Consider the following 21,349-nt stretch of genomic DNA (forward strand, 5'->3'; position numbering starts at 1 on the left):
GCAACATATTTATTTTCAATTTTATTCTCTTATAATTGACTTATTATAATTTTATAGATAGATATATTTATTAAATTGCAAGAATTATTGTAAATTTTATAACATAGATAATACGGTAATATTCAATGCAAAATATCAACAAACAAATGAAAACGAAATACTTATTGTAACGATTTTATATCAAATATATTTTGAATAATTATCATATTTTATCTCGAAATTAATAATTCTGTTTGCTTCCTCTCTACTCTGTTGTTACAGTTGGCATTTTATTTCTCGTTTCAAGTTGTTTATACATTTCAACGTGAAATATATAAAATATTATTTATGAAAAGAAAATTTATAAAATCTTTATTTATTCTAATCTAGCAAAATTTTAATCTAACTGTACGTTATTCTTCTTCTATTTTTTTATCTTAGATGATTTTTCAAAAGATAATAATAAATAATAATAAATAATAATATCCTAATCGATGAAAAATAATGAAACAATAAAGGTAACATAATTCATTGAAAAATGTAATAAATGATAATAGATATTATTAACGATTAAATTTGTTTATCTCTGTAGATTTTTGCTTCTCCAAATTGCAAATTATCTTCGAATAATTACGCATTTGACGCATTTGCATACTTGGAAACACTCTACGCGTAAGCTTCTTAACATTTTGGCTTATTTAAATGATCAAAGCGAATATACTACCTTTCACTGTTGTATCCGATTGTACCCGCATGATCTGCTTGACTTGATTGTATTATAACATGCTGGAATAAACAAGTAAACATGACTGATGTAAGCTAATATTAATCCAATTGAAATAGCGAAAGTGAAATACAAAATGTTCGCAATTAAAACGAAGATAGAGATAGTTTTGAAAATTGATGAAATTCAGTGGAATAAAATGTATTTATTGAAATTAATATTTATGGAATAATACCAAATTTTTTAATATATCAAAACTATATATTTCCTTACAATATTTTATACTAGTTTGATAATAAATTAGATATTGAATATACACGATTTGAAATACTTTTTCTTTTTTTTTTCAATAAAATTAAAAATTTAAAGGGAAAAAATTTATAAGTGAAATTCCATATAAATCTATCAGTAATTCAGTTTCCTTAAAAGATTATTTGAAGGATTATATTTTCTATTGTTGTAACTAATTAACTCATCTTTAATACTTTAATACATTATATTGTTTGTTTTCTTACTTTGTCTTCCATATAAAATTGCATTTATTACTTTCATAGAGAAAAATAGAAGAATTCTTTTAGTAATCGTTAGCCTAAAAAGACATGTTTCCAAATTACGATAATTCATTATCAATTATCACTCTAACATAAACAAATAATAATCTACTCAGAGCATCGAGTTTAGAAAGCCGAACAGAATGTTAAAAACACGTTAAAGTTCCAGCATTTAACGACTGTATACTATTCCCTTGTCCAGCAAACGAAACTTTCTGTCGCAAATAAATCGAAACGCGACAAAAAAAGGGAAAAAATATATATATATATATATATATATATATATATATATATAAAAATAGGAAGAGGAAAATTTCAAGACGAAAATAATAAATAAACAAAAAAACATAAGCGCATATAGTATAGTGAACAAAATGCAGGTTGCACCTTTAAATCTTCAGCTGGGAAAATTCATTGTGTCCCCGCAAACGACGCGGAAAAAAAAATTCCTGGGTCGAACGCGAAGGAGGTGGAGCCACCAAGGGCGAAGAGCGAAGTCCACGAGCTACGGGGGTGTAGGTGGAGACGGGTGAAGTGTAGAGGGGTGAAAAGGCAGCCGAGACTCGGGACGAGGAGGAGAGGAAGGGAGAGAATTGCGGGTAAATTTCGTGGCAGTGCGCTCCTGGAATTAAATTCCGCACCGTTGGAAAGAGGGAAAAGCGTGTTGCTCGGTTTTGGGATCGTTAGACAGCCGGAATGTATCGTTCGGTATGCGATAAACTGACAATTCGGTTTGTTAGAGGACTCTTCCTACTCTGGAATCGCGATAGTATTGATTAAAAGTGTAAAGCATCATTCATTCCCCTTCAATCCAGCAAGAGTATTGTGCAAAGATCGATTTTATAAAATTGAAAACGTAAAAAATGAAGAATATATGCATGTAGAGTGAATATTGGAATTCCAATTTCTTCAGCTTGTTGAAATGATGAAATTCTGATCAATTAATTTTTTAAATGTATGATTTCTATCTGTATGTTGCTACCTAATTTTTTATTTTTCTTCTTATAGCCAACATTTTTCTAATTTTGTTGAAATTAATTGGAAATTAATAGCAACTTCACTTGGATATAATTTTAATTTTAATTTAATATATTGTTTGAATATTTGGATTTTGGATGGAATATATTAGTAATTCAAAAATTTTGAGTTTGATGTACTATACTTTCAATAGTTATAAGTTTAAAGATGAATAGAAAAGAAAAAACAGAAAGATGGAATTGAATTCATGATTCATTGGACTAACAGGTCACAATGACTTGAACACTGGAAGAGAAAAGATTGAAGTTAGCAGAAGAATGATATAAATTTACAAATTTTGATCAATTTATATATTTTTTTAACATAATAATTGCAGGAAATATATTTTATTTTTCTTAGTTGTGAATATGTCTTAATGAGATTTCTCTAGTAACGAGCCTGAGCAGAAAGTGGCCATGTTATTACTGCATAAACACCGAATTAATTTATATACTTAAATATTTCACCTCGTAAAATTTAACGTGTTTCTTCACTGTTAAATTTAGAAGTTTCAAACGCTCAGGAACTGCATGTTTCCCGTTTTTTGTACACATAAATAGAGAGAAACTACGTTTAACTAAATATTTGACGTTAGCGAAGTAGGTAATTGCATTGAGGTCGGTGGCTTGCGTATTCAGCGACTGCGAAAATGGTCACTCGTTTGCTAGATTCACGCAGAAAATAACCAAAAATAAATTAAACGCGATCCAAGAGCGCGAAACTGGCATTACGACGATTTTTATTCGAATTTTATATTGGAATTACGTTGATAATTGTGATAAAATTGTGAAATTTGAATTTAATTTTGAAAATGACATAATAAAATCATAAATTAAAAAAAATATATATATAAGAAAATATAATAATGCATTCTTTTCTTATTTTGGAGATATTTTGAAGCAACAGGGTCATTTGTCATTCATGGAATTTATAATATAATCATAGTATATGGAAAAATGACAAAATATGAAGAAATTAATATCTTGAATAGAAATTTTCTATGATAAGATCATGAATTAAGATATATTAACCCATTTTTCATTATTTTATATTTTGGAACAAGAGAATAGTTTACATTTAGTTAATAGTGAAACATAAATTAAGTTTTGAGTTGAAAAATTTTATCTTCACTATTAAAGCTTTGAATTTATAATATTTTTTAAAAAAATATTTTATCAGTTAAAAAATTATATTTTCTTCCCTCTAATTTAAATTCATAATTTATACACTTAAAATTGATATAAAATAAGAGAAGTTATATATCTTGTTATCAATCACACAATTATATTGACTTTATACTAACAAAATTTTTTGTACATCTTCTTCAAAGTCTTCTTATGTTAATTTGACAAAGATTGTTCTCTAGTTTGTTTGGTGATTCTCTTATCAATTAATTTTGTGACAAAAAATACTCCAGTGAAAAATAAAATTTTATCAAGTTTCGCACCAACTCATAATTCCGTATTGCGTTCAAGGTAAATACGAATAAAGGAATGTCGTTAATAGAACAACGATACTATCGGTGTTCAGATGACAGTGGGTTTGAAATTTCAGCCGTAACACGAGCTCGAAACCACGAGAGCTACTGAAATTGGAATCGAAAGAATGTTATAAGTGGGTAATCGAGGCACTCGCAAGGGTGAAATTGTAGGGATGGTGCTTTAGATACGTGACCAACGAAAAGAACGGATCTGCTTCGAAAGCTGTGCATCCCTTGGTCTTGGGATTAAACTTTCAGAGATATTCGGTTTAAAATTGGAAGCATGTCCCGCATACAATAACACGTTCCATATTTAACCCATCTTTTAAATCTCTGAGTCAAGTCGTTCGCAAAGGGGAGTCGTTAATAAAAAAAGTCGTTATTAAAAAAATTTGAAATATTGAAAATTAGATCGTATTAGACGTCTGCAACGTTTCCTCGAAAAAATACAATTGCGAGATAATTTTATTTTCATTTCATATTTTCCAATATCCTTTTTGAATCTGATGATCGTATTTTGTTAAATTAATATGAAAGATATTGAATCATTCATATTCGATGAAAATTACTTTAAAAACAAATATGTATCCCATTGTGTTTTATTTAATAAAGAGGAAAATGCAAAATTGAAATTTATCAAACCAAAATTTAACACGAGAGAAATTGATTAATAGATTATGTCAATAAGTTCTTTATTTTTTTTTTTTCCACGACAATTGAATCGATTTCATCCACGCTTTGAATAAGAGCAAAATAATCACGCATCACGAATGTATACATACATCCACACTCAGTTCACACGCGTCAGAAATATGATTTACTTCTCTTCTCCCGTGTTTACGATGAAATTTAATTATATTACACACGCGAAATCGTAAAATCGTTTCATAGAATGTATCATAAATTTAATTTCCCTTCAGAGCAGAGATATAAAATCATGAGCAATAAAATAGAAAATGTGAGCGGGGCGACAACGTGACATTTTCATCCTCAACGATATTCATTATTGCTTTCCATTCGTTTCAAAAATCACTTCTCACTTCCGCTTCTTTTTCTTCGCCCCTTTTAAAGAGATAAGAATAGTTCCACTTGCCGAAAGGAATCCGATACCGTCGAAGGTCTATAGAAAGATCGATTTCTCTCCAATTTACTTAATCACCGAATACTTTGTTGGAACTTTCATAACTAAGCCGAACTTCCGCTTAGCTTTATGACGAGAGGGAGAGGAGATCGCTTCCGCCAAGATCTTTCGAAACTTGATTCACGATTAACCCGGAAATAAGCATATGAAAGAGAAAGATTTGAGACGGAGGATATCTCACCTCGATATAGCAAAGGAAAGTTCACTTATTGATTTCATCTTCCTCCTCCTTCTTGAAATTAAAAGTTTAATTCCTATCTAACGACCATCCTGGCTTTTTTTTTTTCATTATAAATTGAGTTTTCCAATTATCAGTAATGGATATTTTTCAAATAGAAAGAATATTCATTGGATATTTGTCCCTAATTACATCGTCCTCCTAATCAGTGTATTTCGATCTAGGAATAAAATTAAATTGTTAATTTAATTAAACAGGAACAAAATTATCTTGCATTATAAACTGGAGTATCGAGGAAGAAAATTGTACAAGCATTTCATTTTAAACGCTTCGAAATTTTGTTAATGCAATTATCCCAATGAAAAATATTTCTTTTATATATATACTTTGATGTAATAAATGTGCATGATTTATCAAATTTTGAAGTGCAAAATGGATTTCAATTTAAATCAAGCTTCAAGAATCAAATAATATTCCATATTACATAATATTTTTCACAAATTTTTCCAAATGATTTTTCAAAACTGAAATTTCGAAATCGATATTAGTTTTTCACAAGCTTGATACAATATCCAGAATCTTTTCATACTTTGCCAAATCGATAGAAGAAGATATTTTAAAAAAATTGATATATCATCTTTATTATTCAAGATGATAATCTATATATGTCTTTTTCAAATACACGTTTCTCTTACACGTAACATTTCACCTTCTATTAAACGTTTTTCCAAACGTTTTCAATCCGATCCATCGACCTCACAATAAAGGGTGGATGTCCTCGGATGTCCAAGAACAGGTTCGAGAAATCGCTCCGACCTAGTCGAGAATTCAACCGTTGATTTTTCGTGACACGATCCGCTCTGGGAAAAACGTTTGAAATTAAATTCTTGCGAATATGAAGCGTTGACGGGGGACAGAGAAAGGTGAAACAAAAAGGCGGAAAGAAAGAAAGAAAGAAAGGAAGGAAAGAAGGAAGAAAAAAAGAAAAAAATAAAAGCGTGAAACGAGATAGAAAGAGAAACAGAGAAGTGAAACGGGGAGAAGTGAAAGAAAGAGAAGGAAAGCGGTTCTCCAATTCGTGGATACGAGCGTTTCGGGATTAAAGATGGAATAAAAGGGATGAGAAAGATTGACACGGGAATGTTATTAAAAATGCACTGTCCTCGCCAACTGCGTCCCCATTTGCTCCGAGTTTTCACCTTGAACCGATCTCTTCTTGTTCACTGAACTCGCCAATTATTTCACGAAGTGATGGAAGGATAGAAAGAAATGAAAAGTGACGAAGGGAGAAAAGATTCTTGACAAGTAAAGCGAAACATGAATATTTTTTATTCTCTTTTTTAAACGAAAAGATTCTTTGGAGGAAAGATAACTTATATTTATGATTTTCTCTCTACGTTGTTTTTTTCTCTCTCTCTCGAGATATTATAATAATCGAATGAATGGAAATTTGAAAATACGTATAGAGGAAAAATTTATTTTCTATATTTTCAAAATAACGCTGGTACTTTTTATATTTATTATTCCTTTATATTGATTTATATCGAATTTAATAATTTAATATTGTTCCTTAATCTCATATTATAAAATTAATATTCTAGAACGAATGCATTATCACTGTAAAATCGTATGCACATTTTGATAATTATTTGATGTTTAATATTCATTGTGTGATATGTAAATTTATTTCTATCGGAGATATTACACAGTGAATGAACGCGAAATTTAACAAATTAAATAAATTGAAACAAATTGCAATTGAAGAATACTATTTCTTTCTTTTTTTTTTTTTTTTTGAATATTGATATCACATCGATAGTTTACTACACAAATATTGTACATCCACGTTCATGTATTTTCGAGAAAAACAGAATTACAATAGATTCAATATAATACAAATGTACAATAAAAAAAATAAATCCTTCTTTACACTTATCGCAAACAAAAATTCAAATTTCTCGAAAGATAAATACAAGCAATATTTATGCACTTAAGTTATCGATCCATAAAAAAAAAAAAAAGCAATCTAAAAAGCAATACACTCTACCTTTATTTCACTAATTAAAACGCACGATCCTACCTTTATTTCACGAAAACAATTCGCAAAAATAATTACACTGCCCGCATATTTTCGCCCGACATCATCCCACGTTATAAAAACTTCCGATACATCAATTTTAACCACAAATTCACCCGATAACCGATTCGAAACAACTTCCTGAACATCCTGTATCTGTCATTTTTCGTCAAAAAGTTAACGGGTGCAACCCGGCTTTCATCGATACCCATTTACAATGGAGTTTCGAATATCTAACCAAAACGTCGAACGTATCTGTTCGAGTTTTCCTCTCTTTTCTCCGCTTTTTTCTTTCTTTCTTTTTTTTTTTTGCTCTTTCGTTTCGACGATTTGGCGGAAAGTTTACAATTTCATCGAGCCGTTTAAAGGATTAAAAGGCAGAAGTGGAAAGTAGGGGGGGGAGGAATAAAAATAAAAATAGGACGGCTAAAATGTTCGAGGCGCGAGACATGGACACGCGCGTTAGGCGGACAAATCGTAAATGGCGTGGATATCTCTCCCAGGGTGCCAATCGGGAGAATTCCAGCCCGAGTCGGATCACCGTGGATCGATGTCACGAGCTTTGTTACAACAAGTCCGATGGACAATTATCGTCACACGTGTCCCTCTTGTGACGTGCGAACGAGGAGGGGGGCCGACAACGGCCGACCTGAATTAGGAACGATACTGCCCACTTTATTTCTATCCTTTTTTTTTTTGCCGTCCATCTTTTGCCTCCCCTTTTTTTTTCGCCCGAACGGAGATTCATTTTATCAAACTGCCTGCTAAATTTTGATATTTTTGCTTCGTAATGCGACGTGTTACTTTAATCGTACGATTTTTAAAAAGTTTGATAAATGATGAATCGAAGAAATTATCAAAAAAGAATAAATATGATGAAATATTATTTCTTCTTCCTTTAACCTTTTCATTATAACAACTTGATTAAAAATAATAACTTTCTTGATTAAACGGAAGTATCTTAGAACTTATCAATCAATTAATATATATTTATTTCGAGCCTATCCTCTCAAACATTTCTCTAAAAAAAATACTCGAAAAATTCCGTCAAGAAAAACTACCCCTTCCGAAAAATATTCCAAAAATAGGAGAAATTCCTAGGAATGGAATATCGCGGATCTCTCCCGCGATCATAATCGCAAAGATCTCGATAGATCGTTCCACGGTTGCAATAATCGGTTTGCGAAACGGCCGCAAAGGCTGGATTTCAGGAAGTCGGAAGGCGAGAGCAGCGCAACGGGAAGAGTGACGATAACGGGGTGGCAACAAGTGCTTTTAACGCCCTAACGGTTTCCCTCGAGGCGCCTGCAGGGGCGAGGACGACGGTTCCCGATGCGTTATTCTCAAAGGTCTCGGTTGCTGCCCTTTAGGCGAGGGGAAGCGGTTATGGAGCTAAAGGGGAGTTACAGGATGCCACGTCGCGGCATCCCGAATGAATTCTTAAACCGGGCCGATGCGATGGAATGCGAGGCAGCAGCTTCATTTCCCGAGCCACCTTTTCCTTCCATTGCATCTTTCCACCCCGATCCCTTTAGCTCGCTTCCTTCTTCGACTTTCTTGGAAGGAACGGTATTTGGAAAAAGTTTGACGCGATTGATGGCCATCTCATGTTTTACTGATTATCTTATTCTTCGTGTTTGACAAATGAGTGTTTTTTTTGTTTTTTCTTTTAATTAATAATAACGATCACGTTATTGTGGCCTACTTGTCAGACAAGTAACTTGCAATTACATACGCTTGCTAAAACATGATTATCTTTTGTCATTCTTGGTCTTTCTGTCTCGCAAATGAATAACTTGTGCTACTTGTTTAATTGTCTCGTTTCACTTGTTTAACAAGTGGCTGACTTGTATTACTTGTTAGGGAAGAAATTTGATTAGAATCTATCTACTAAATAATGACTGTTATCATTTATGAATAATTAATCATGTGCTATTTGAATGAAAAAAATTACGTTGTATTATTATATTATTTATTTATGTCTGGTTTATCTCCAATTTTTAAAATATTTAATATTAATTATTTTGTTGTTGAACAAATGACTAGCAGAGTCTTGTATATAAAAGAGTTATATTATTATTTTGTCATTCGTAAGTAATTTGTTATTAACAAGGAATTTATTTATATTATTTGTTATTACATATCGTCGAAGACGTTTCTTTATCGTGTTTTAATTTATACATTTAAATTTTTGTTATTTTAAAAGATTTTAACTTGTCATTAAAATCTAATTAATAACAAACTTTTATTTATAATTCGAAATTTGTATTGCAATAAGAATGTTAATAATTTCATTAGAATGTTGATTAATTTCTATCATCTTGAATATATTTTGGTCTATCAATCGATCAAAGAAAGTAATATTTCCACGTATTTGAGGTACTTCTCGAAGAAGAAGTTGGCAAGTAAACAAACGAAGGAGAGACTAACATTTCCCCTAGCCACTTCCAGAAATATATAACTCTAAATCTAAGCTCTCAAGTGTTCCTCAAATGTCATTATATTGGTTATTGCGTTACAAGATCAAGCAAATGAAAAGACTCTTCTAAGTTCTAATAGCTTTAACGATTAATTAAAACTTTCATAAATTTGAAGAAAACAAGAAGAAATTTTGGAAAATATCTTCCATATATAAGGTGTTAAAAGAAGAATTCATAATGGAAAATTAAAATTAAAGAGTAAAGATAAATTATTTTGAAATTGAAAATTATTATCTAGTAATATATTATGATATTCAAATGATATTCAAATTTATTCCAATATTTCCCAATTTGAAAGATTATAATTCAGAAATAAGAATATTTTATTATTCCATTGCACGTATATCCATATATATTCTAATGTATATTAAATTTCCACCGTTTATTTTTTTACATGTATATGTTCCTCCCAATGGAGCAATGCTATTCAAACAAGGAACGAAACAGTATCCCATATTTAAATAGGCTTCCCAGCTCGTGTTCGATACTCGTGAATATTCGTATGCGTATCGGAAAAAACGTCATTTTGCCGAAATTCGATTGATTTCGTTTCGACAAAAATTTTTTTCCCCCTCCGATTGAAATTGGATTTCACCAATTGCATTGGGAATCGCAATTGAATGTTTGTCGAAATCAATTGTACGAAATAAAGTGAAATTGTTTGAAATGAAGACACTAGATTTGCATTGCGACCGTGCACGATTGGAAATTCGAAGTAACATGATTTATTTTCGTTCTATTGGATATTGCTTTCTATTATTGGGGAGAATTGATCCTCATTTTCGAAAATTTGATACGAAAACAGGAGAAATTTTTCAATTACTTAATTCATTGTAATTTTTATCCATGATATATCTGTAATATATTCGATTTAATTTACCTTGATAAATTGCTTAATAGAAGGAATTTAAAGTATCTAGATATCGAATTTCTGAATCTAAAATTACAAAAGCCTTCATACTTTATCGAAAACTTATCTATCTTGAAAAATCTAATTTCACAATTAATAACTAAATTTTCTTCTATCTCGTACCATCACGAAGTTATATTTAAAAAAATAAAACTAATACTTCAAGACTTTTCACTCTCTTCAAATGATATTCCATTAATTATTGTAATTTACTTTCAATTTTGATAAACCATATAAAGATTTTTGCGATTAATTGTAAAAAATTATCAACACAAAAGTATCGACACACGATACAATACAAAGTCGAAATTACAAATTCGATTAAAATTTCGATAAAAGAGAAGATCGAAGATCAAAAACATATGCCATCGAATATCAATGGCAATTGAGAAGGAAAATTTGCAATTGATCCCTTCTGATAAGAGACGCCACTATTTCATTGCCATCGATGAAATCGATCCTTCCCTCGCACAGAAGAACACAGAGTCGCGTACCAGTTTCGTAATTCAATGGCCGGAGGGAAATTTTTCTCCTCGACATTCCAGATACACTCGTAAATTCGGTTATGTCATTATCAGGAGGTGCGTCCCGTAAATCGAATGAAAGTGTTTCACGTTGGGTTGGATGGCCGACGATGATGGTGTTCCAAGGGCGCGTAATATGGGCCGCAACCGTCCCATGCCACGTCTTGGCCGAGAGGGTGAACTCTGAAGGAGGAACGGTCGATCTGCCAGCAGCAGACGCCACACCAAGGATTCAACTTGATTTACACCCCCTTCTTTCTCTTCTTTCGTTGGTAGCCCGGGAAAAATGTTCGATTCTTTTTCGAGAGGGACCAATTTGGATGGGTTGAACGGGTCGAAAGTGGAGAACGATCTCTCTTTTAAGTGTTTAAGAGTTTCTTCGATAACCAAGTTTATGATTTTATTTGTGTTATCGCGTAGCGGAGAGGATTCTGATATTATCTTGTCGATTTATCTTGTTCGAGTTTCAAGTTTGAAATGAACGATTCTATATTAATCTGTATTGTTATTATATGTCGTTGTATACTTTTTTAATACTATTTGATCAACAAGTAAATTATATTACTTACTTGCTTATGAATGTCTTATGTATATAAAAAGTTTAGAAACTTTATAATTTTTATAATTATAATTGTCTCCGTTTATTTGATCGATGAATAAATGATCCATAATATATGAGTGATTAATTACTTGATCACTAACTAGCTTATTCTTCGTGTCTCATAAATGATGATCTATAACATTTATAACTATTTATCCAACAATCATAATATTCATTTGAATTTCTTATATCATAAATTCTTATTTAAAAAAGAAATTGAACGAATTTAAATATTCATTTTCCTTTAAATTATTTCATTGGTCAAATAATTTTTCATCTCCTTTAACGTTTAATAACGTTTAATCGCGCGAATTTCTCTCGGTTGAAAATAAACTCCTTTGATTATGATCATTTCCCGTATTTGCGAAGTGAGAAGAAGATATCCATGATGTCTGTTTTTCCTCGAAACCGTTAAAAAGGCAACATGGAGGTTCCGTTTCTACACAATTTTTGCTTTCTGTTCCAGCGTGAAGACGGACATGGGCGCCAGTGGCGCGATATCCAGGCTCTACATTGCAAACGCAAATAAAAAAGACAGCGGGAATTACAGTTGCGCATTGGCGGATGTGGCGGCCGCCACCACGGTTTCCGTCCACGTATTAAATGGTACGTTTGTTTATCGGCGGCTGGCGGTTCGATTATATCCAGATCAAGTGTGTATTCGTCCCTATTGCATGTCTCTTTATGTTTTTTTTTCTTTTTTTTTTTTTTTTTTTTTTTTTGGAATTGGTCGAGCGTGTATGCTTGGGTGTGATGTGTAAATTTGCGAGATACGTGTTTGCGTAAATGGTGGCCATTTTAGTAATTGAGCTCCGTGGTAAAAGTTTGCTTGGGTGATTTAGTGACGCCATTGTTCATTTAGTACTTTTGATAGCTCGAATTTTTTCCATGGAATGGAAAAGATCTACGATTTTTACACAAGTTTCAGAATATTTTCTGAATTTTGTAACAAGTTTTTATCCTGTTCTAATGATTATTTGGATCGTTATATTTTTATTGAAAAATTCCTTTGAAAAATTATTGTGAATTATTAGAATTTAATCAGAATTTTTGATCCTGATCATTCGAGAACAAAAATTCAATAGAGAATACGTACACGTGTAAGATTTAAGGAATTTAGAATATGATTTTTCATAATAAATCACGTTGACAGAAATGAAATTTTAAGAATGATATATTAGAGTGAAATATCGTTCATTGAAATGGCAGTAGCGAAGCAAAGTGATTAACGAGACAATCAAGCCACTATATGTATTAATGGAAATTTCGAAACTTTAAATGTAAACTATCGATGAAAGAATGGTATTCTTTCTATAATCTTCTTCACGAGAATTGTAGAATTAAATATATCATTAAATTTTCATAAAATTTTTCAATAAATTCATGCTCTTTCTTTTAATATTCTAGCAGATAAAATCGATTATTGATTCAATCCTTTGTCGAATAATCTTGAAAAGAGCTCTCCAATTTCAATTTTCATGGAATATCTATGGAAATCAAAAGAAAAATTCTAAATTTAAAAATTCTCGTTATTTTGTATAACCACGGATATTATAACCAGAATTTTTTAAACTGTACAAAAAATTCTGAATATTTAAATCCATATAACTACACATTGATTATCCATTTAATAATTAACCTTCGTATCTGCAAAACATTTTGAACATTTATATCATCATCCATGCTTTCTCATCCAATCATTATTTTTACATATAAATATTATTTCCATTTCATTATCTGTTAAATTTTTGATTCCACATTCGGATATTCGAAACAAGTTTTATTTTCTTTTAAATACATTCACAATAATCGTGTCTTTTATAGAAAATTTTGAATACGCGTCAAATAAATTATGCTATGTAACAGAAATTATGCAAAATGCGCGTACCACGTTCAATATCGTGTCTTATGAACTTGTATGGGAACAAAAATACCGAGATACGAAATTGCATTTCCAAGCAAACTCGATGAAAATCATTTAGATATACAGATTTATAACATTTATATTGGAATATATAGAATTGTGTAGAACGGATCTGTTTTATTTGTTCGTTCTTCAAACTAAATCCAGGATGTTGAAACAATCGACATGGTGAATAGAGGAACACGGATCAGGTTTTAGATCGATTGTCAAATGCGTGTATGCTTCGTAAATTTCGGATCAAAATAATTTCTCTACATTCGTGTGTTTACATCACGTGAAATTTCGTGATTGTATAATGCGTATAGACAAAATTTAAAATTTAGAATTGTAAATTAAATTCTTCGTAATTAGAATATTCATAAAAATCTGATAAAATATTTTGATTAAATGCGTCGCGTTATATATTTATTTAACTGAAAAAAATTGTCAAAATTATTTCAAGAATTTTAAAAATCAATTTATTTATTTATTATTGATAATCGAAAAAAATGTAAAGCCGAGAGAAAAAGAAACATAAAAACAAAATACATTCTGTTCGAATATTTTGTTTAAAAAATTATTCATTCTCCCAGGCTTTTTGCGACGACGTTGAACGATGAAAACGTTTCAGGTTAATTGGTCGAAAGAACAATTCAGTTCTTCTGAACAGATACTTGTTTACCTCTATTCGATTTATGGAGATTGGAACAATCTTAGAAAGAACTTAATTTCTTAACGCGAGGCGAGTCCACCATTCGATAACAATGTTTCGTTTCCCAATTGTTGCATACAATTTCTTTGTGCCTCAACTTTGAAACGGTCTTCTCGTTACAATTAAATTCTCATCGGCTATTAAATCGGCAGAAATTTTCAAATTGTCGACGAAATTGTTTTCTTCGTGTACGTTTCCATTCTGATAAATTTGTTCCAACAGTGAATAAAATCTCCTTTATTCGATCGTAAAAATTTTTCTTCTATAGGAAAATAATGATTCAAAATTATTTTATTCGAAATTGTTCATATTTTTCATCCATTATAAGAAAGAATTATCAATCAACAGTTCTATTAACGTGCTCGTGGAGAAGATACGTTCGCGTCAGAAATAGTAGTTAACGATACACTGAGTGTTCCATTCATTATATTGTATATTGCGTTACCATTTTCCCTTGTTCAGCGTTTTCTCTGGACTGCGTCCAATTTTCTACACGGGACCACCTGCCTTTTTTCCTCCCCGATCTCCTTTCTCTTCTTACTGATATTAAACTTCGGTATCCAGCGAGCTGGTATGTGTGTTTTTTACGCGGAACGTCGACTTTGGTTTTAAGAAACTTTGTAATTTCGTAGCTAACGGTGTCGTATAGTATCGATAACGAACGTTTTCACTTAAGGCTGGATGATGTAAATTACATTTACGACTCTGTGAAAAATATTATCATATCATAAGTTTTTTTTCATATATATAATTACAAAATTCTTTTTAAAATAAAATACGATACGAGTCGTGTTCGATTAACTTCAACCGATTAAATGTACGAGTGTTGTTTAATTTATTCGTTAAATTTTGAATGATTTTAAACAGTTGGGAAATTAATCATTTCATATGCAACGATTTAATATTACGTATTCATGTTTGTTTGTTCTGATGACTCGATGATATATCCGACATTACGAGCTTTGTAATTGGCCAATGCTCTTCATTGATAAATTCGTCCATAGAAATAAACATCTTGACGAAGAATAAACTTGAAATCATCTTTCGAAAATCGTCAGTTAGTTCCAAAATATTCTTTTTATTAAATATAATAATAAAATTTAATGATTTACAATAAATCATATATAAACGCGTTTCATTAAACAGATGATGATCGAAGATCAAATCGTATAAAATTAACTTGGCACGAAACTCACCAAGTTCAATTTCATTTACCATCAAGAATATTTCTTCGAATGGACAAACAATGATTTTCCGTTTTCCCACGAGAGCCTCGATTGCGAGAAAAATTACGATCTTCTTCAATCGTGAGACGGAGATTGCGCGAATCGGAAGTTGTTCGGTCGTGAGTGCCACTTCGGGTCGACGTGCTTAATACCAGACGGTAGGCTATTTTCTTCCCGTTGTCGGTTATGTAAATGTCTCGAGGGAAATGAAAATCGAGAAGAACCGGCAATCGAGCGAGCCGTCACACCCAGAATTTTCATGAGATCGTGTCACGTTTCGTAATTTCTTCGATTACTCATCCGTACTCGCGGTTAATACATAAACGGAGAAAGAGAGAGAATGGAAGGGAGGAACGATAACAGATAGAGATTATGGAGAATCAATTATGAAGCGTGCAAAACGGTGGAAAATTATATCTAAGGGTGGCTATAACCTTTCGTTTTCCTTCGAGCCTCCCAAACACCGTTATCAGTGAGGAACAGAGCTCTCTACGTAACGCGAAGCATACGCGGTCTCGATTTCTCGATAAATTGTTAAGCAAACGTTATAGTTATGCTTTGGATCTGAACTTTCTAAAGCGTTTTATAAAGATGCGTCGATAGATTTGATTCGATTCGGAGAGCAAATTGAAGAGGAAGATTAGGATAGTGTGACGTAATCTCAAAAGATAGAAGAATTTTATGAGTAATAATATTTTAAAGTTGTAATTGAAACTAAAAAAAAAAAAAAACTCGTTTAAATATTAATTACATTTTTGTAATTTCTACAAACATTATTCCATTAATTTCAAATTTTCTACGTATAATCTTGATGGTTATATCTTGTATCTTATAAAAGTTGTAATATAATCTTCGACACTTCTTCTTTGAGTTTAGTACACATATTTTAATTATATAAAGTTTTAACGATGCTTGGAAAATTACTTCCCCGTGAAATAAATTGAATTAAAATTTGCATAAACTTTTTCCTTCTTCGTAAAATAACTTTAACTATTTTATATTATTGCAAATTAGTAAAGATACTTTTTTTCAAGTTGATTAATCATGATACTAAAATACATAAAATATATGTTTTCTTTTAAATTCTTATTAAAATACAATCCCTCATGTAAATACAAGTATTTGTAGATTCCATAAAACAAATATATCTTACAATATTCTTAATATTCTTCCTAGATGTTCTAAACAGATCTATCTTTGACACATCGTCGTTTCATCTTCAATCGATCCAAATTTAAATATTCATAATTTAATTAAGCTTCGATCGACATTTTCGTCAATATTTTGGAGAATCAATTTTCCAAAAACATCTCATTGATATATCGGCACATACAATTGCACGTAGCTTATCGATGGTAAACAAAAAACATAAACAGAAAGTTCAATGATGGTTATAATAGCGTGAACATCATCAATAACAACGATAATAATTTGTAAAGTTTGTCACTCCATTATAATTAACTGTCAATTCAATAAACAATTTCCAATCATCATTCAAACAAAAGAAGTAATATTTACGATAAATCTCCTAGATTTAAGTTACAAACTTTTGTTTTTGTATATCGCTAAGTTTCAAATTTATACTCCTATCTATTCGTTGCTTCGTTCGCCTCTTCAGCTATGCTTTTTCGTTTCCCTTCCGGTTTCCGATCCTCGAGGTGTTTCGTATGCGACTCGCTGCTCATGCATGGCGTATTCATGGAAAAGTTGGTCGAAGATATTCAACCGACCTATTTTTCTCCTCCATCTCTTTCGACTTTGCCGAGTTTTCTTCGCGATCTCCTCTTCCCTTTCATCCTCTTCCTTTTCCAATTCGTCGCGATTTCGCTCCCCCTCCCCCATCTAAGGATCTCTCCTCACCTTCTTCACCCCTTAGCCTTTGTACATTTTGTCTTTTCCATCCGTAGTTTCGTCCGCCTTTTGTCTACCGTTTGAAATCTATTCCTCCACTATTCACACAGAAGTTTCTTGTATCTTTTTGCTTTTGTTTCCATTGGCTTATTTCAATTGGATAGATTTATACGACGAATAAATGAAAAGTGTTTCACTTTAATTAGCTACTTTTATTTTATCTTCTTGATAATCTTGTGTAAGTTTCATTCATTTCAATTGGATAGATTTGTACGACGAATAAATGAAAAGTGTTTCATTTTAGTTAGCTACTTTTATTTTATCCTCTCGATAATCTTGTGTAAGTTATTGGATTCTTGTCGACCAGAGATTTACAAAAGGAATTATACGTGCAAATTTAACGAAGATAATGAACGTCAATGAAGATTTGAGTGCAACGAATAGAAGTTGATGTTCGAAACTTGGTAATAAATTTACGAAGATAAACTGGAATAACCAATCAATAATTTAAGTATAAAATATTCAATGGTATTCAACGATTCCCCTTTTATTTCGAAGCTGAGAGGCTGTTCAACTGTGCCACATTTTCGAGCGACTCGTCGTGCTCCATATTTCTCGCCCATTTCTCATCCTCAGCTCCCGAGACAACGTGAAAGCCCACCGGTAAACTTTTGTATCCGGGCGAAAATCGCGTGTAAGTCGAATCGATGAGGCCGCCCGGATACCGTGTACCGCTAAACGCGAGCTTCGGATCGAAAGATAGAAGTGGCTTTTGAAGTTTCAGCCAAGGGTTCAACTACTTTCCATCACCGGTTTTTCGCGGCCCGAGCCAAGTATCGGGGAACACCCGGCCGACCGTCGAGGCGTCGTGCATTATTTACCACGGATTACCATGAGTTGGTATTGGGTGGCAGTTCGATCATATCCGCGGCAAAGCTGCCGCTTTTCCGCGGGACGAATAATAAAGAGTATAATAAAACGAGGCGATTTGTTGGAACCAAATTTTTTTCTCGAATAAGGCAACTTGAAACTATTAGGAAGAAAAAAAATAAGTGGGTCGTGCATGATCTCCACGCTTTCTAGATTATGTAAATATCTTAAAGTTTAACGTCTTAAAACTTCTTTTTTTGGGAAATGTGGATAGAAATAGCAGTTATAATAAAACTGTGTAGAATGTTTTATGTTGGATTAATTATCGATATCTAGATCACTCTTATTTAAAAATCACATGGTGTTAAGATTTGACATCTTGTTCGAGGTAGAGAAAATACTTTTCTAAAAATAATGTCTTGGCATGTTGGATATTTTGATAATATTAATATTGTCCATTATTATTTATATCTTATTTATAGATATTATTTTCTAAATTTTTCTAAATTTTCGAAAAGCAATCGTACAATTCCAATCCAAATTCTTTCCAAATTCGACTCCTTCAAACTATCCTCCAAAATCTGGCGTATCCAACCCATACAAATTTGGTCATCCTTACGTGTTCCATCAACTTCCACACCCTCTTGCACTATCAAAGCTTGAGGCTACAAGGAATGTAAAGATGCTAGATACGATGAATATGCGAGACGCGAAAACCGGAGAGTTATTGCTTCTTGGGTGTTGTATGCAGGTAACTACAAGAGCGGCCATAATAAACTGGAAATAATGCCAATTTGCTTGACAAGTAGTCGGACGATCGCGAGGCGCATTCGAAATCAGTTTCGACTCGTGCTCGAAATAGTCGTTCGGAAATTCCTTCGTCCAATGTTTGCACGACCATAATCGTCTCATCTGAATAACTATAACCACCTCGTCCAACGTCTGACATCAATAATCTGCAATTATTGTATGACTACAACTGCACGATTCCAATATTTACGTAGATTCCGATATTTATACATGGACTGCTTCGTTAAACGCCTGTACAGTCTTGGTTCAATGCTTGTATAAGTGCATGATATCTACTTAGTAGCTTGTTAAACGCTTGCAATTACAATGCCTTACAATCTGCTCCAATGTTTGCATGATTGTAATCGTTTCCAAGCAGCGTGCAAAGTATATCATAGTTCTATAAACGCTTCGTCGAACAGCCGCTTCGTCCAATGCCTGTACGACTATTTCGCCCAACGTCTGCTTGGTCCAATTCCCCCGCACAGTACGTATCCTTTCGCGTTTACGACCAAAGAAACTATGGTAGTACGCGAATTACGATGGTGGTACGCCATCCGTGGTGAACGTAATCGTTCGAGCATTTTCAAGCTGTAAATCGAGGGATGGGAATTTCCATGCCTCACATTTTCGGCAAGATCGTCGTTTTAACGAAATCCGGGACGCATACGAGCGAGCGAATTGCGGATACGGATCGACTGGTTGGTTTGCGCGGAATTCGGGAACGATTCTTCGAAAATCCGAGATCGTCAGTGCGGATATATGGATGGTAGTTTAGAGTTAATGCTTAAAAGGGGATTTTCGAAATGTAATTTTGTAGAGCAGTCGATTGGCTGGTTTATAGAGTGTTTTCGAATTATTTCGCCGATAATGGAAATGCGAAATTAAGGACGCGATGAATTGGTTAATTGGAACATTGCGAGGATAATGTTAAATATTAATGAATATTATATTACGTAGATATATTATGTAGATGAGGTTTTTTTTTTTTTTTTTAATTGAAAATTCTTTCTTTGTAATCTTTGTCTATCGTGTGATAAAGATTGATTATATTCAAGACGTGTCGTAGCAAACATGTAATTGGATGTTTTTAAATTATTAATTAATTCCTTTACGGAATTATGTAAACAGGGAACAGTTTTGTTGTTAAATATTATAACTTCAAATTACCAATTTATAAAACCATCAGAATGAAATCAAATTAAAATTCCACTTTCGATTCAGACAACCTATAAATATATTTAATATTCACTCCTTCATCTACATTTAAATTGCTTCAATCTTGATTAATCCCCTCCGTTTATTTACCATCAAAGTTCGCGTCAAAGATGCTCATAAATTTCCTGTTTACAAAAATTCTTTACCATCAACCTCCATTTTAAAATATTTTACCATAACTGACTTTACAATTGCAATGATTCTTTTTTCGACAAATGATTCCAACCACTTCAATTCACCGTTTCTATGGGTCACGGAACGAAATTAATTACATGGTAACGGTCCACGTTTGAATATTATCTCTGTGCGTTAGTCAACCGTAATTTACAGCGCATAATTATGCGCTGTTTGTCGGATATCACAGGTGCAATACGGAGGCTGGAAAGAAGGGTGGTTTTAATTCTGGCACCGACACACCTCCATTGTTTCCATCCGTTCTTTCCTCTTTTTTCTTTATAATTAAAACGTACATTATCCTTGAGACACATTATTATTAATTAAACATCACCCGTGATGGACAATCATTTATCCAACGGCGAATTTTAGTCTTTCTTTCTTTATCGTCTCCAATACCTCGATTATTGAAAACTTTCGCGTTATATATGTAGAAGCTCAGTTTCCAAAACTAATTCGACAGTCGAAGGGTCGAATCAGGCTAATTCGAGGGCGAAAATAGGATTGTCCCAAGGGCCACGTTTCGTGAATGAATTTCGACCGGTTCATCCCTCGGCGCAATGAATCGTCTCGATTATTATTATCGGTTTAATCGTGGCGCGGTTCGCCTCGATACCGACCGAGGGTAAACGCCATTCGCCGATTTACGAATTTAAATGGGAAACGATTGCTAACTCTATTCAACGGGGTAACTGTTTCCACGCCCGTTTACGGATCTATTTTGAACTTGTTAATGGCCGTGGTACGAGTTTCGATGAGTTTTCGGCCGCCGTGATTGCAATCACTTGGAAAATTTTGCGGTTTACAAGCATGAAATTGGGCTGAGCTCGGTACTTCGTTTATTTATTCGTTTTATGGGGCCAAACTATTGGTGTACAGCACAAATTTCAATGGAAAGAAAGATATAAGAAATTTTTACTCGTTAAAAAATAAATACGAACGTT

General features: G+C 32.5%; 1 protein-coding gene across 3 annotated transcripts in view; it reads left to right on the forward strand.

Annotated features, from left to right (window-relative positions):
* LOC409608 (peroxidasin) overlaps window positions 1-21,349 on the forward strand; it is a 278,859-nt gene that overhangs the window by 248,075 nt on the left and 9,435 nt on the right. For all 3 annotated transcript variants that reach the window (XM_026446245.1, XM_026446246.1, XM_026446244.1), the window contains exon 7: window positions 12,129-12,268. In XM_026446245.1, coding sequence (XP_026302030.1) covers window positions 12,129-12,268 — 140 coding nt within the window. The remainder of the gene's footprint in view (window positions 1-12,128; window positions 12,269-21,349) is intronic.

The sequence above is a fragment of the Apis mellifera genome, linkage group LG1 (assembly GCF_003254395.2).
Source record: "Apis mellifera strain DH4 linkage group LG1, Amel_HAv3.1, whole genome shotgun sequence".
Lineage (NCBI taxonomy): Eukaryota > Metazoa > Arthropoda > Insecta > Hymenoptera > Apidae > Apis > Apis mellifera.